The sequence below is a fragment of the Psammomys obesus genome, unplaced genomic scaffold (genome assembly GCF_907164565.1).
Source record: "Psammomys obesus unplaced genomic scaffold, mPsaObe1.curated_primary_1811, whole genome shotgun sequence".
NCBI classification, from domain to species: domain Eukaryota; kingdom Metazoa; phylum Chordata; class Mammalia; order Rodentia; family Muridae; genus Psammomys; species Psammomys obesus.
In genome coordinates, this window is record NW_026591598.1 from 10,880,420 (window position 1) to 10,896,538 (window position 16,119).

The 16,119-nt window shown below is 44.6% G+C and overlaps 1 protein-coding gene across 5 annotated transcripts in view; it reads left to right on the forward strand.

Annotated features, from left to right (window-relative positions):
* The window catches only part of Eya3 (EYA transcriptional coactivator and phosphatase 3), a 78,892-nt gene extending 65,539 nt beyond the window's left edge, over positions 1-13,353 (forward strand). For all 5 annotated transcript variants that reach the window (XM_055611375.1, XM_055611377.1, XM_055611376.1 and 2 more), the window contains 5 exons: positions 1,768-1,928; positions 5,187-5,301; positions 7,289-7,410; positions 11,042-11,142; positions 13,259-13,353. In XM_055611375.1, coding sequence (XP_055467350.1) covers positions 1,768-1,928; positions 5,187-5,301; positions 7,289-7,410; positions 11,042-11,142; positions 13,259-13,339 — 580 coding nt within the window. In that variant the 3' untranslated portion in view covers positions 13,340-13,353. The remainder of the gene's footprint in view (positions 1-1,767; positions 1,929-5,186; positions 5,302-7,288; positions 7,411-11,041; positions 11,143-13,258) is intronic.
* The last annotated feature ends 2,766 nt before the right edge of the window (positions 13,354-16,119 follow it).

Consider the following 16,119-nt stretch of genomic DNA (forward strand, 5'->3'; position numbering starts at 1 on the left):
GCCAAATCTCAAGAGTGATGGCTGCACTGTTGTACGGCTCTTTCTTTATATAGATTTCCTCTCAGAGAAAGCATGCTTCTCACTGGGTAGTTCTAGTTGCACATAAGCATCAGGAATTTTGCTCAGTGAACTGTGGAGGTATGATGGTGTCAGGTATGATGGGTGGGGGGTTGTCATGACAGGGTTTCTCTGTGTAGCCTTGGCTATCCTGGACTTGCTCTATAGACTAGGCTAGCCTGGACCTCACAGAGATCCTCCTGCTTCTGCCTCCCCAAGTGCTGGTATTACAGGTGTGTGCCATTGCACTAGGGTAATATATGTTTTTAAATTTTATTTTATGTGTGTGAATATCATTTTGCCTGCATGCATCACATGCATGTCTGGTGCCCACAGAGGCCAGAAGAGGGCACCCGATCTCCCCGGAACTGGACTTACAAGCTGTTGTAACCTGCCATGTAGGTGCTGGGAATCCCACCCAGGTCCTCTGAAAGAGCAGCTAGTGCTTTTAACTGCTGAGGCATCTCTCCAGCCCCCATTTTTTGTTTTTGAGACAGGGTTTTGCTGTGTAGCCCTGGTTGGCCTGGAACTCACTATGTAAATAGGCTGGCCTCAAACTCAGCTCAGCTTACCTCTGCATCCCATGTGCTAGAACGAAAAGCATGTGTAGTTTCCTAAGTGCATAGGACACCTGTCCATGTAGAACTGAGAAGGAAACCCTTGCAGAGCAGCAACCACTGGTGTGTGTTGTACCTTACATGGCCAAGACTGTTTGTTCCTTAGGAAGAAAGTAGCCTGTTGGCTTATATATTTGTTTGTTTTCTTTTATGTATGTGACTGACCGGATTTCCTGTTTTATGTCTTGGCAGCTAATTTATTTATTTGGTTGTTTGGGTTTTTGTTTTGCTTTTCCCTAGACAAGGATTCTCTGTGAAACATCCTGGAACTCAGTCCTCAGTCCTGGAACTTGCTCTGTATATCAGGCTGGCCTCAAACTCAGAGATCTAGCTGCCTCTGCCTTCCAAGTGCCACCACCTGGCTTCTTGGCAGTTATATTTAGTATAGACTCTTACACTTAATGTATTGAACCTTATTTTGACATGCTTGATTTTTGAAAAAAGTCTAGCCAAGCTGCCCTGGAAGTTGTTACGTAGCCCATGTGACCTTACACTTATGGTGCTCTAGATTCAGTCTCCCAAATGCTGGAATTACTGATGTGAGCCACCATGGCCAGCTCTCTGTCTCCTTTTTTATATAGCTTTAATCATATTTACACAGTTATAATAGTTGTATATTCTGCTTTTTTTCCCTGTATAGTATTCTGTCATCAATGCTTTTTTTACTATGTAGTATTTTGTCATTAATGAAAACAATGCTCTATCCCAAGTCAGCCTATATGGGGTGCTGGTGCTTATGTTACTTCCCCTCTTCCTCTCTGTGGCCACTGACATTTCATTCTGGGAAGGGAGGGAGAAGCTGGACATACTGGAGGTGCACACCTGTTGTTCCAACACTTGGGAGGTGGACACAGGAGGATCAGAAGGAAGTTTAAGTGTAGCCTCGGCCACATAGTGAGGTTAAGCCAGCCTGGGCCTTAGGAAGCTTTTTCTCCAAAAAACAAGCAGCAGCAAATGTGTTCTAGTGAGAAGATTGTTAAAGCATTACCTTTGTTTATTAGATGCCAAGAACAGGCCACAGGAGCTCAGGTAACGTTTAACCTAAAGCCCTCTGGGTATGCTTTTTAATTTTCATTATCCCCTCTCTTTGCAGCAACTATAGTTTCTCAACAGATGGTTTCAGTGGTTCAGGAGGCAGTGGTAGCCATGGTTCATCTGTGGGCGTTCAGGGAGGCGTGGACTGGATGAGGAAACTGGCCTTCCGATACCGGAAAGTGAGAGAAATCTACGATAAGCATAAAAGCAATGTGGGTGGTAAGTGGACATCCATTCTGAACCTGTTTCTTAACAGTTTCCTGCATTCCTTTCCCAGAGTTCCTTGCAACTTTTTAGGAATTTATGCCACATTAATTCTGTTTGTAAACAAAAACATAGAGATCTAACTGAAACTCTTTGGAGAATCCACACCATTGGTGGCCGTCAGAATGAGAGACGTTAGGAGAGGCTGGGCACCATTGGTGGCGGTAAGAATGGGGCATAAAGGGCTGAAAAATGGCTCAGCAGTTAAGAGTGCTGGCTTCTCTTCCAGAGGACAGGTTAACTTCCCAGCACCCACATAGTAGCTCTCAACCATCTGTAATTCCAGTTCCAATGTATCTGATGCCCTCTTCTGACCTCTGTGGGCAAAAGGCATGCATATTATACACATACATACATGCAAACAAAACATACACATAAAAACATTTAAAATTAAAAAAAAAAAAAAGAATGGTAGATGACAGTTGGCTCTGCACCATTGGTGGCCATTAGAATGGGGCTTTCAGTAGAAGCTCTACATTCCTAATTCTCCTTTTTCTGTTTTTGTTTGTTTGTTTGTTTGTTTTGTTGTTGTTCTTAATGTGAGTTTTGTTTTAATTTTAGAGACGAGATTTTTCTGTGTGTATCTTTGGCTGTTCTGGAACTAACTGTAGACTAGTCTGGCCTCAAACTTACTCAGATCCACCTGCCTTAACCTGCGGGATTAAAGGCGCCACCACTGCCCGGCTTCCTGATTCTTCTTATTTTAACTTTGGACAATTATGCTATTTCCTTTAGACAAACACCTTTTTAAAGAAACTGCTCTATTAGTCAGCTTCCACTGCTGTGATAAAAGCCTGAAAGGATCAGTTTACCTGGAGGAAAGGGTTATTTTGTCGTGTGCTCATTTAGCCCTGTTATCTTGAGCTTAAGGCAAACCAGAATATCATGGCAGGGAGAGGCTAGTCACCTCATTGCAGCAGGGAAAGAGAGAAGGAGGGAAAAAGAGGGAGGAGGATGAGAAGGTAGCTTGGTTCCTAATACCACATTAAAGCACAGGACTTCCTACCTTCAGCTGAGGACAAGCCTTATCACATTAGCTTTTGGGGTATGGTTTAGATCTGTTATTTGGTTGGTTGCTGAGACCGTCCTTGAACTTGCCCCCAAGCACTAGGATTCTAGATATGCCCCACAGTGCCCACCTCACTACATTGTATTTGGTGTAGTGTTTTCATTCTTCTTAAGTCACAACCACTGTTAGTACTGTTAGTAGACTGCTGTACTTTGAAGAGCAGACATTTAACCCATCATAGCAAGTCAGATAGACCTAGTCACTACACTGGTTGGGAAATAGGCCCAGCATTATAGTGACTGTGTCCAAGAAATTTTATTTGCCCAAAAATATTATTCATGTTAGTGTGCCTAAAATTCTGTTACTCAGAACTAATTAGTCATGGATTGTTCAAAATGAAGGAGACAATAGAAATCTATTTTAAACACCTCTTTGGCATTTGAGAACTTAACATCCATCATGGGTCAAGCACAGCATATACAGTCACATAGCAAATAAATAGGCTGGCCACGTTCCCTCATTTTAGGTCAGGGCACTTTCCAATCTTTTTTTCTTTTTTTAAAGATTTATTTGTTTATTATTTATACAATATCCTGCCTACAAGTGTGCCTGCAGGCCAGAAGAAGGCACCAGATCCTATTATAGATGGTTGTGAGCCACCATGTGGTTGCTGGGAATTGAACTCAGGATCTTTGGAAGAACAGCCAGTGCTTTTAACCTCTGAGCCATCTCTCCAGCCCCACTTTCCAATCTTACAGTTCCTTTATTAGTGATGTGCTCTTATAAGAAAATATTTAAAACTATGAGCCATCGTCTTCCAAAAACATTCTGCACGCTATAGACTGCACAGGAGAGTGTTCTTCCGTGTCAAGAGTCATGTCACCCACATGTGTGTGACTGAAAGCAGAGACAGGGCTTTGAAGTTTATTTGAGTCATTCCTGTGACAACCCTTTAATACCAGATGAAAATCTTGTATTAGCTTCCAGATCTCAGGAATCTAATTTCTTTTCTGAATTCTTCCCCTCTCCCAAGCTTAAGTCTCAGATCCTTCCTGCCTACTAATTAGATCTAGTTCCAGCTTACTCTGATATATAAAAAGTGATATCAGCCAGGTATGTGGTGCACACCTTTAATGCCAGCACTAGGAAGGTGGAGGCAGGTGGATCTCAGAGTTCAAGGCTAGCCTCGTCTACAGAGTGAGTTCCAGGCTAAGACTGCCTCAAAACAAACAAACAAAACCTTCCTATCTGTTTTTATGATATGAGAAGAACACAGGGCTTTTTATTTAACCTTTGGTACAGAAAATTCTGAGTCACGTTTGCTTTTTGAATATTGTTACAGTGGCTCCCACTTGAAACCTGTTATGTTTTTATGCAGAATCTATCTATTCTTGGAGATCAGCGTGTTAGCCTGCTGTTGCCTGGAGTTGCTGCAGAAGTGACTCAAGTGCGGGGGCCTGGTCCTTCACCCTGGGATCCCCGCTGGCCTGCTCCTGTGCAGATGGAAGCACAGGGCAGTCACAGGGCAGTGCTAGCTGGGGAAGAATCTTGACCCTGGCTATTCCCACTGGCCTTTGGTCTTTGTTTTTCGAGCTAAGAACTGTTGTAACAGTCATTTGTCCTTGCTTGTTTCCTAGTGTTGTGTTGTAAAGCAGTGCTATTCAGGTGTGGTCGCTCAGGCTGTAGATAATGCCCACTGTTAATACAGAAGGACCTTATACCAGAACCTACTTCCCATGTTTCTGTCAGCTGACCTTGTTATGGTGTGCCCATGGGAAAGCAAACATTTTGGTTAAGAGTTGGGTTTGAGTAGCGCCATTCTCAAAGTTTTCTAAAACATGGGAATGGATAAACTCAGGTACTCATAGAAGTTACTTCTTCATATAGCAAGTGAATTGGTTACTTGTATCCAGCACAGCACCTGACAAAAGCTGCTTAAAGAAGAAAGGGTTTTTGGTTCACAGTTCAAGGACACAGTCCACTACTGCAGAAGTCACAGTGGCAGGAGCAGGGGACACTGATCACATGGGGAAAACAAAGATGGAAGAATCCTTGGGCTCAGCCTGCTGTCTCCTCTTCCCACCTCTGTGACCTAATTTTGATGGTCCCTCACATTCATGACCAGAGATGAAGCTGATGACAAATTAACCATCTTAGTAAGTTTATGATGTTGCGATAACAAGTGTGTCTGCTTTATCTGAAAGGCCTCCTGAGCCCCCAGAGGAAGGAAGCTCTGCAGAGACTAAGAGCAGAGATCGAAGTTCTCACGGATTCCTGGTTAGGAACTGCGTTAAAGTCCTTGCTTCTCATCCAGTCTCGGTATGGACATGTTTCTTTTACACCCCATCTTCTCACGCTGTTTTCTGTCCCTAGTCCAAACTAGGCCATCCCCCAAAATGGGGCTTTAAGAATGGAGATTGGAAAGTTCAAATAAGCCAGGCAGTGGTAGCTCACACCTTTAATCCCAGCACTCTAGAGGTTGAGGCATGAGGATCTCTTGAGTTCAAGGCCAGCCTGGTCTACAGAGTGAGTTCCAGGACAGCCAGGGCTACACAGAGAAACCCTGTCTCGAAACAGAGAAAAAAAGAAAGAAAAAAAAAAGGTTAACATGAGCCATGGCAGTGGAAGTAGAGGCAGGTGGGTCTCTGTGAGTTTGAGGCCAGCCACAGCTACACAGAGAAGCACTGTCTCAAAAACAAACAAACAAAAAGATAACAGAAGTTAAATGAAAAGGGGTCTAGAGCCAGGCATAGTGGTGCACACCTGCAGCCTCAGGTTCTGAGAGATGGCGCCAGGAGGATCAAGAGTTAGTTCAAGGCCACCTTGAGCTATATAGTGAGTTTCAGGGCAGTCTGGGTTTCATGAGACTGTCTCAAAAAGAGGAGAAACAATGAATGGCAGCAGTTCATTATCAGGGGCCAGCAATGCTGCTGAGTCCGACATGCACAGTAAACAAATGTAATTTTTAAAAAAATTAAGATGGGGCTGGAGAGATGGCTCAGTGGTTAAGAGCACTGTCTGTTCTTCCAGAAGTCTTGAGTTCAATTCCCAGCTTACAAGATGGTGGCTCACAACCATCTCTACTGGGATCTGATACCCTTTTCTGGCATGCAGGTGTACATGCAGATTAAGTATTTATTTACATAAAACAAGCAAATAAGTAAGTAAATCTTTTTTTTTAATTTTTTATTTAACTTTTATTAATTACACTTTATTCATTTTTTATCCCCCTAAGCCCCTCCCTCCTTCCTTTTTTTTTTTTTTTTAATTAAGATTATCAAGGGTTGTTTTGCCTTGACCCACAGACTGAAAAATAAATGCAGCTATAGCATGTACCAATACCATATTGTTCCCTCTCTCCCTCATGTCTCTAACTTGGGAAACAAAACTCTCCCTGAGGATAGCCATCCAGTAACAGTAATAGTGTAATATAACTATAATATAATGTATTAATAATAATAATAATCCTAAATTAACTCCTTTAGGCCCCAGGGAATTATTGTGTCTTCTGTAACCTGAATGGCTGTTGTGTGAAGAACAGAAAGAACCTGACTGGCATTGCCATTATTTAGAACAACAAATGCAAGCTCCTCACTGTGTACTTGTTTTCTAAAATGTGGCATTCTTAATAAGACTGCGGTAGCAGCTAACAGGTTGCAGGGCACGGGGATGGCTCAGGAGTTGAGAGCACTCACTGCTCATGCAGAGCATCCAGGCTCAGTTCCCCGCACCTACACGTGCACATAAGCAATCTCACTGGCCCCTCTGCCCTTTACTATAGAAAAGGAATCTGAATAAGAGTAATAAATGAGCTGGAAATGGTGGAGCATGCCTGTAATCCCAGAACACAGGAGGCAGAGGTGGGAATATCTCTAAGTTGAAGACCATCCTGGTTTATATATTGAGTTCCAGGACAGTCAGAGCTACATGGAGAAACCCTATCTTTAAAAATGAAAAGAAAAAAAGAATTAATATTGGCATTGACTAGTAGCATCCAGGTCTTTGAGATTTTCTTTTAAGGGCTGGAAAGATGGTGCAGAAGTTAAGACCATTGGCTGTTCTTCCAGAAGTCCTGAGTTCAATTCCCAGCAACCACATGGTGGCTCAAAACCATCTATAATGAGATCTGGTGCCTTTTTCTGGCCAGCAGGCATAACAAGCAGGCAGAACACTGTATACATAATAAATAAATAAATCTTTAAAAAAAAAAAAAAAAAGTTAGAGCCTAAAGAGCTGACCTATTTCAATTTGTGCTCCTGCATTGCTTCAGTTTACAAGTTCATTTTTCTTCTTACTGTTTTTCTAGAAAGAATTGTGTGAATGTTCTGATCACGACCACCCAGCTGGTTCCGGCCCTGGCCAAGGTTCTCCTGTATGGACTAGGAGAAATATTTCCTATTGAAAACATCTACAGTGCTACCAAAATCGGTATGGTGCTACTTTCCCACCAGCCTCTTGGGGAAAATGTCTTTGTTGTTGTTGTTGTTGTTGTTGTTTTCAAGACAGGGTTTCTCTGTGTTACCCCTGGCTGTCCTGGAACTAGACCAGGCTGGCCTATGAACTCACAGTGACTCACCTGCCTCTACCTTCCTTAGTGCTGGGGATTATAGGCATGCACTGTGCCCACCTTTGGGGAAACTTTCACCAAGTATGATGGCCTGGTCTTAATTCCCAGGACACACATGGTAGAAGGAGAGAATGAACTCTACAGGTTATCCTGTGATCTCCATAGCACATATATGTATATACACACACACAAAATAAATAAATTAATTTAAAAAATATTTTAGCTGGAGAGACAGCTCAGTAGTTAAGAGCATTTGTTGTTCTTGCAGGGGACCTGAATTTAGTTCCCAGCACCCACATGGTGGGTCACAACCACCCATAACTTCTCTACTTGCTGACCTCTGAGGGCAGCAAGTATGCATGTGGTAAAGATTTTAAATAAGATAAAAATAAAATGAAGATTTAAAGCACTCATGAAGTGTTAAGAATTGAGAAAAGGGCTGGGCAGTGTTGGCAACATTAATCCCAGCACTCAGGAGTTTAAGGCCAGCCTGGTCTACAGAGCTCCAGAACAGCCACAGCTACACAGAGAAACCCTGTCTCAAAACGCCACCCATGGACCCCCCTAAAAAAAAAAAGACTTGAGAAAGCACTGAGTTAGTAGTAGGAGTTCTGCAGTCATTTGAGTTTATTCAGCATTCCTTCCACTACACTACTACCCCCCTCCCCAAGGTAAATGCTCCATCGACAAGGGCTTTTGAGTGTTGAGGAAACAGAGGCTTCCTTCACATGTATGCCTCCTCTGCTTCTGCTTTCCCATGCAGGGAACCTTTCCTGGGAGCCTCCCATACCCAAGAGCCGTATTTTCTGTAGTGATCATTGCCCATAGACTCATCAATGGTTTTATTTTCTCTGACATTAAGGGAGCTTATTTGGTGATTTTCCTCAGTCCAGAGCTAATGTTGGAAGTTGCAGTGATCTGGTGCCTTGGTAACTATAGGAAGATGCCCAAGGCTTTCCTTGACAGAACTGTGAAATGGGAGTGAGAAGAGGAGGGTTGTTTTTTTTTCCCAGTTTCTCTAAAGTGATTTCATAATTTTGGTTTTCCTTTTTGTATACTTTTTTTTGAGACAGGATCTGATGTAGCCCAGGCTGCCTTCAAATGTTCTGTGTAGCCAAGGATGACCCATTAGTTCTGATAGCCTCCTAAGAGCTAAGATTAAAGCATATGCCACCATGCCCAGCTTAAAGTGCTGCTCCTTCTTACTCATGTCCCACAAGGAAAAGCCAAATGCCCCCTCTCCTTCTCCACACACTCTTAAATACCTTCAACTCAGTGCCCATCTTTTCTGTTAGAGAAAAGTGAGGAGGGAAGGTAGATACTACAAGTGCACAATAATTGCAAAAGATTTTCAGGGTTACCATTTTCCCCCGTACTCCTCCTTGACAGAGTTTCATGCTGCCAGTGAGCTCACTCAGTAGCCTAGGTATCCAAGGAGTCTGATCCTCCTGCCTCTACTTCACAAGTGCTGTGACTACAAGCATGCTCTGTCTTGGTTTCTAAGTGCTGAGAATTGAACCTGGGGTTTCATGCATGCCAGACAGCACCAAGTAAGCTATGCCCTCAGACTTCATTTCCTCCTTTACTCATGGCCCTATCCATATCACTCCTAGTTCAGAATTTAAAGTTAACCCTGATCTACAGCAGGCGCACAGCCAGTGCACAATTGTGTATGTCACTCTGCTCCCTCTTTCTAACATGGGGTACTGAGGATCGAACTAGGGTCACCAGGCTTGGCAGCAAGCATCTCTACCCACTGTGCCATCTCACTGTCCCGGCCTTTGTATTGTAGTCACTTTCCTGCAGCTGGCAGTCAAGTGTCTTGAGGAAGGGTCTTGGGTCACTGGATCTGGCAGAAATTAAAAGTGAGGTTAATGGAGCTGGATGAAGGAAGGAAAGTTGAACCTTGCTTAACTGAACAAAGTAACTTGTGAGTGGGTAATAGAAGAGCAAGGCTGGGTCGTGGCACACACCTATGTTTCTAGAATGTGGGTGGCTAAGGCAGAAGTATTCCCATCTAAGGAAGCCCTGGGCAGCATGGCAAAACCCTGTTGTTGTCCCACAACATCTCCCCCAAAAAGCAAGGGCTATAATTTCCTATCTTTTATATATTCTGTAAAATATCTTCCCCATAGCATTAGACTTTGCTTATGTTTTAGGTGTTGACTCCAGGTTAGGTTTGAATTTTGATACCACACAATGATTCTCAGAACTGTCTGCAGTGATCCAGGTGGTGGCGCACCCCTTTAATCCCAGCAGTCGGGAGGCAGAGGCAGGTGGATCTCTGAGTTCAAGGCCAGCCTGGTCTACAGAGTGAGTTTAGGACAGTCAGAGCTACACAGAGAAACCCTGTCTCGGAAAAAAGACAAAAACAAACAAAAAACTGTCTACAGTGAATTGAAGTCACTCATTTTAGGCTGGATTATAGTTCAGTGGCAGAGTGCTCCCCCGGCGAGAGCATGGCCCTGGATTTGGTCCCAGGTACCACAAAAAATAATAACAACAGTAATAATAACTTGTTTCCCAAAGTCACTAAATTCAGCATCTCTGTTGCAAACAAATATACAGGCGTTGGGTATACAACAGTGAGCCCACTAGGTGCCAGTGGGTCGCTCAAAGCTCTTGGTCACATATATGGCCCAGGTCAAGACCATGGGACACAAAACAAAAACCATGAAACTGGGAAAAGGACTTTGGGGGGACCACAGGAGTGGAAGGGAGATGATAGGCAGGGCTGAGAGTAATCAGAACACATTATTATATACACATGAAATTCTTCAAGAACAAGTTTAATTAATAAAAAAGTGTCATGGGGGACTGGAGAGATGGCTCAATAGTTGAGCACTGTCTGCTCTTTCAAAGGACCTGGGTTCAATACCCAGCACTCACATGGCAGCTCACAACTGTCAGTAACCCCAATTCCAAGGGATCTGACACCTTCACACTAATGCATATAAAATAAAATTAAATAATTTTTTTAAAGTGTTATGGAGCTTTAAAAAGAGAGAGAACATTTGCTGTAGATGACAGCCGCAGCCTGGATTTAGAGTCAAGACGCAAGCCAAATCTACCTGCTGGCTTGTTTGTGACCTGATGTAGGTCACTAAACCTGTGATGGCCCATTGTCTATAAAGTGAGGAATGAGAGTTAAATGTGACCCATAAAGTATGCAACACACAAGAGTTTGCACATAGCTTTTTCAGTCAAGGCTTATTATCTTCTGTTTTTAGATACTCCTTCATGCTAAGATTTTGGGCACCTTACCCTTGATGTGAAGATTAACGTGAGTTGTTTTGGTAATGGCGCACTTTCACAGTCTCTGGGCAGAGGGGCTATTGAACCTCAGGCTCTGCTCCTGACACCTGAGTAGTCTGCACAGGTGCCAGTCGTCCTGTCCAAGCCCAGGCAGATGAACAGAGCAGCAGTCCTTGTCGTTGATGTTAGAAAAGGGAGGGAAGACTGTCCTAATAGGAAATGTGTTTTTCTCTGTAGGCAAGGAGAGCTGCTTTGAGAGAATTGTGTCGAGGTTTGGGAAAAAAGTCACATATGTAGTGATTGGTGATGGACGAGATGAAGAAATTGCAGCCAAGCAGGTAACTGTGGAAAGGAAAAAAATTCAGTTATGTGATTGTGCATGAAGCAGTAGAGTCAGGTACAGTGGTGCACATCTGTAATCCCTACACTCTGGAGGCAGTAGGAAGGCTGAGCCTAGGTGTGGTTTGTTCAGGGAGAAGAAAACAGTACACGCAATCGGGAATTGTGTTATGGAGAAAAATCTTTGTTACTTTTGAAAGCCCTGAAAGTTGGTTCACATAGTTCCCCTATCACTATGCAGGCCCAGCCCTGGGTTATCCTTCCTTCTTACAGCAAACAGTGGATAAATTTGGGCTATTGAACTTAAAATCAGGTCCGTTAAGCCAAGTGTGGTTGTATGCACCCACAGTCCTGACTACTTGGGTGAGAGTAGAGATGGCTCGAGCCAGGAGTTTGGATCAGCTTCGTCTACATTAAAAGGCCCCATCTCTTTAAAGTAAGGTGACATGCACTATTAGCTGTGAATAAAGACGGTTTCTTTACCATCTTTTGTGCCTGCTCAGCTGCTCCATGGGCAGCCTCCTTTGCCGTTATTTATTTTTAGATTTAGAGCTATGGTTTACCAGCCATGACTACCCTGATTTTCTTCACCTAGTTCCTAGAAACCACAGAAACTGCTAGTGAAATACATGGTTGAAAATCAGCCAGCGTCATTATTTCATGGTTTTCATTTGCTACTTGATAGAGCAGTTCTAGAAGTTTTGATTCTCCAGTACTGCTTGGTCTGTCCTTGGGGAGACCATCAGTACTTTCATTCTGGAGAAGGAATGAGGAAGAGAAAGAAGAGCTTGAGATTTAGCAGAGTTCACCCCTATCCTGATGGCTAGAATCTGCTAGGAAGTATACCCTCCAGAGGCCCATGGAGTGTATGAGTCCCTACAGACAGCCCTCAGCACTGAAGGTAAAAATGAAATGAGTTCAGGATAGCCAGGACTACACAGAGAAACAAAATATCCTCAATAAAAATGTCTGAATGTAGACCAGAAAGCGTCGGGTTGTTCAGCTGGTATAAAGCACCAGGCTCTAAGTCTAAACATTAGGGGTTCAAACCTAAATAAAACTAATTTAAATCAAAAATGTCTGAGTGCCAGTTGCTTTCTGTGAGTTCAAGGCCAGCCTTGTCTACAGAGCCAGTGTTAGGATAGCCAGGGCTGTCCAGACAGAGAAACCCTGTCTCAAAACATAACAGCACCCCCCACCACCCCCAAATTGTCTGAGTGCTTTATGCAGCCCAACCTGCTTTCTGTCAGGAATCTTTCTGATGGCCTTTATGAAAGAAAACTAGTCTTTAGATGAATGTGCCCCAGGGATGAGGGGCCTGATTCTGCGCAACCTGCACACAGGGTCCTCCCAGTCAGCATTCTTTTTCCCCTTCATGCCCTGACCTAGCACTGCCGCCCTCTCCTCTGCTGTGACTTAACAACTCTACACAGTACTCTTGAGCAGCACAGGGAAACCCAGATGTAAACCACAAGTGTCGAGACCTCAGCATTCCGAGTAATACACACCCAGTTTGAACAGTCAGGGCTACTCCACAGAACATAGACTGCAGCACTTGCGCCCCTTCCCAAGTAGCACAGCTCATTCTTGGCACAACTTTGAGGACATAAAATGTGTTTGTACTGATTTTGGGACGTGGGTAGTATTTGAGCCTGTTAGAGTTAAGGCTGATGGGAAACTAACCGCCTGCAAGGCAGTGAAAATTACCTTAGTACTAGCTTCCTTCCCAGCCTGTCAGTTGTAACAGGATCTCCTGGTGCTCAGACTGGCCTCAAACTTGTTGTAATCCTCCTGCCTCAGCCTCCCAAGTGCTGGCATCACAGGCATTCACCACCACATTCAGAAATACTGGTTTCTTATCTGAGCCATTTTATTTGATTCTGAAGACCTCAAAAGCTCTCTCTCTCATAAAAGCACAGGTAGCATTAAAATCTCATAAAAATTGCTCATGTCTCTGTAGTGTATTGTACAGAGTTCTTACAAATGTGGTCTTCAGTCCTGTGAGGTGGGCTAGGATAGAAGGTTACCAAGAGCCTCCAGGAGATGTCTGTGGAGGAGGGGGTGGAAGTTGGGGCCCAGAAGTTGAGCTAACTAGCCTTCCTTCTTCTCTCCCAGCACAACATGCCCTTCTGGAGGATCACAAACCATGGCGACCTGGTGTCCCTGCACCAGGCTTTAGAGCTTGACTTCCTCTAACTGGAATGTGGAACTTCCTTCCTTGGAGCTTCTTTTACCTCCCACAGGAGCCAGAGGCCAGCACCCTCTGAGACCATTCTCTGCTGTCTCTCTGTCTCTGTCTCTGTCTCAGCGCCCCCTCCCCATCTCTTGTGCTCTTTCTCTCTCTTCATGGAATGCTGGCGAGAACACAATCAGAACCAACAACTGCAGTTTTTGCTAAGAGTGAGCTGCACCCCACCCATTGTACGGCAGCTGGCTAGAGCAGCAGAAGTCCTGCAGCACCCCTGTGCTTTAATTTTGGTTTCATTTGAAGAAGGAAGGACAAGAAAAGGCGATGCTTGGGGCACAGTTGTACTCCTGGTGCCTGGACAGACTGGAGCTGCTCCTGTTCACACTGACAGAAAACATGTCCCCTTGAGAACGCCTTTTGTAACCTTACCTGTAGAGCTTCTCTCCCAGTGAATGGGTCTGTTATTTTTGTAGGTGAGGGTCTGGTCTTTGAAGTAGTTACCTTTTCTATGAACAAAGCAGTGTGTACAGTTTCCGTGACAGTAATAATGGAAATATCTGAAATACCTCCGTGACAGCAGCGCCTCTTCAGTGCCTCCAGCTCTCTGCTCTCTAGGGAGGCTCCTTGCCGTCAAGAGGGCCCTGGTCGCTTACTAATTTTAGACTTTGGCATCTCCCATCTTGTAAGCCTCAGTCTCCTTGCCAGCCCTCCTTCCTCTGTAACCAAATGGCACAGACAATAAATCTAAGCCTTTAGCTTGTAATTCAGAGGCTCTGTCCCCGGGAGGTTCGGGCTTCTTAGGAGTTTCATCCTTGGCTCCTGAGCTAAGATCTCACCTAGTGCTCCTGCAGAGCAGTGTCCAGCTCAGTCATCAGATGCTGGGCTCACACTCCCTGCCCTGTACATCTCACATCCACCTCTCCGTGCAGCTCTGGCCAGCTCCTGCCCGCTCAATTCAAGTAGAAGTCCAAGAGCAGGTGAGAGCTGCTTCCTTCACAGTGCACTTACATGGGAGTGGAGAGCAGACACCTGGAATCAAAATCCAGTTTCCTGTCCAATACCCTACTTCTCAGATTCCATGCTCAAGTGGGAAGCCAGGCCAGAAAGACTTTATTGACTCAAATGCTTGAAAATAGAATCCTGAGCTAGGTGTATGAGCACCTCTTAGCCTGTCCCATGCCAGTCAGACAGTTTGGGGGGGAACTGGGCCTAGTCCCAGTCTTCAAGCCCAGCCGGGTTGGGGGGGATTGTTTGGTTTGGTTTGGCGTTTTTTGTTTGTTTTTTGTTTTGTTTGTTTTTTTGAAGGCACTATCTCTTTAAGACCAATGTGGGTGCCTGCTTAATTGGGTTATACTTCTCTAGAATTGAGGAAATGTGCAGCCTTGGTCCTCAGGAGGTTCTTGACCAACCCCTAGCTACAGTCACTGTTCCCAGAGATGCTATAGTGTAGAAGCAGGATTCCTCTTAATGCCAGGCTACCAGACGGCAGCAGAAGGCTGACACCATCTTCAGAACTTGGACAGTACTTCTGACACCAGTAGTTGAAGAAGAGGCTTAGCAGGAGGTGAGGTTGGTGTTTGGTCTTGGCCACTCATTTGGCTTTGTTTTGAGGTAGCAGTGGGAGCAAGGAGCTGGAGTCTAAGCTAGACCTTACTAGGCTTTGTTTAGCACCACTATCCCAACCCTGCCCAGCCTTGTTTCATGATCCATCACAGAAAACTCCAGGATAAGTTTTACTTCCAAGTCTCAAGTCCTTTCCTCATTGCCAGTGTAGTTTCTTGTCCTGGACAAAAGCCCACCTATTGGTGCTGTGCTTCAGGCTTACAAGACTGCCAAGTGTTGACACACACACTGCTCTGCACACAGGTACCACCAGACACTTCAGGGGAGACTCTGTTTTTAGAGTATAACACAGTGTCCCTTTCCTTTTGCCTTGACTGGAGAGGCAAGGAGGTATTCTGAGCTCCACTCTGGCAGCAGCCACCCTATTAGGACAGACAGGAAGCAAAAGTGCATTCATGTCTCCAGGAACTGCTGCCCTTTGTGCTGACTTTCCCTCCCCTTCACAAAGATTTGGGAAGGAAAATGAACAGGCAGCATTAAGAAGGCTGGTGGTTATTAGCACGGGCCGCTGTGCGGAGGTCCAAGGTTTGAGCACCCACAGTGCTGCTCGCCACCATGTGTAACTACAGTTCCAGAGGATTTGATGCCCTCTTCTGGCCTCTTCAGGCACCAAGCACTTAAATACATATAAGAAAACACGTCAACATCTTGTAAAAATGAAAAGCTGTTGGAAGTTAGAGCTGAAGGAAACTGGGTGCTTTCATCAAGAAGAGGCTGTCCTTACTGAAAGGAGCACCTTGAAGAAATTAGCTGGTGAATCCTTTCTCTGCTGGATCCTACGTTCTGGAGGGTTGGTCTGCATATCTCAGAGTGAGGGCTCGTTGTAGGAGTGTCTCTGGAGGACCCTGGGATATGAGGTGGCTTGACTTTCGAATGTAAAACTGACTGTGCCTTAGCATCACTCTGTCCAGGGCCCTGGGGCAGCTGGTGATGTCTGGGAGAGTGGGTACCTGCTCCAGAATTTCTTTGGGCTTTTGATTGGTGGGTATTCTGTTTCCTCTGCAAGTTGGATGTCAGAGCTAGTGTCCCTAGAGACTTGGCACAGCTTGTTTGCAGTCCACCCAAACTCAACTTTCATAGCTCCAAGTAGAATCTGATTGACAGCCTCAGCTGCAAGCATGTGGCGCTTCTAGACATACTTGTAATGGGAGTCATACAATTGACA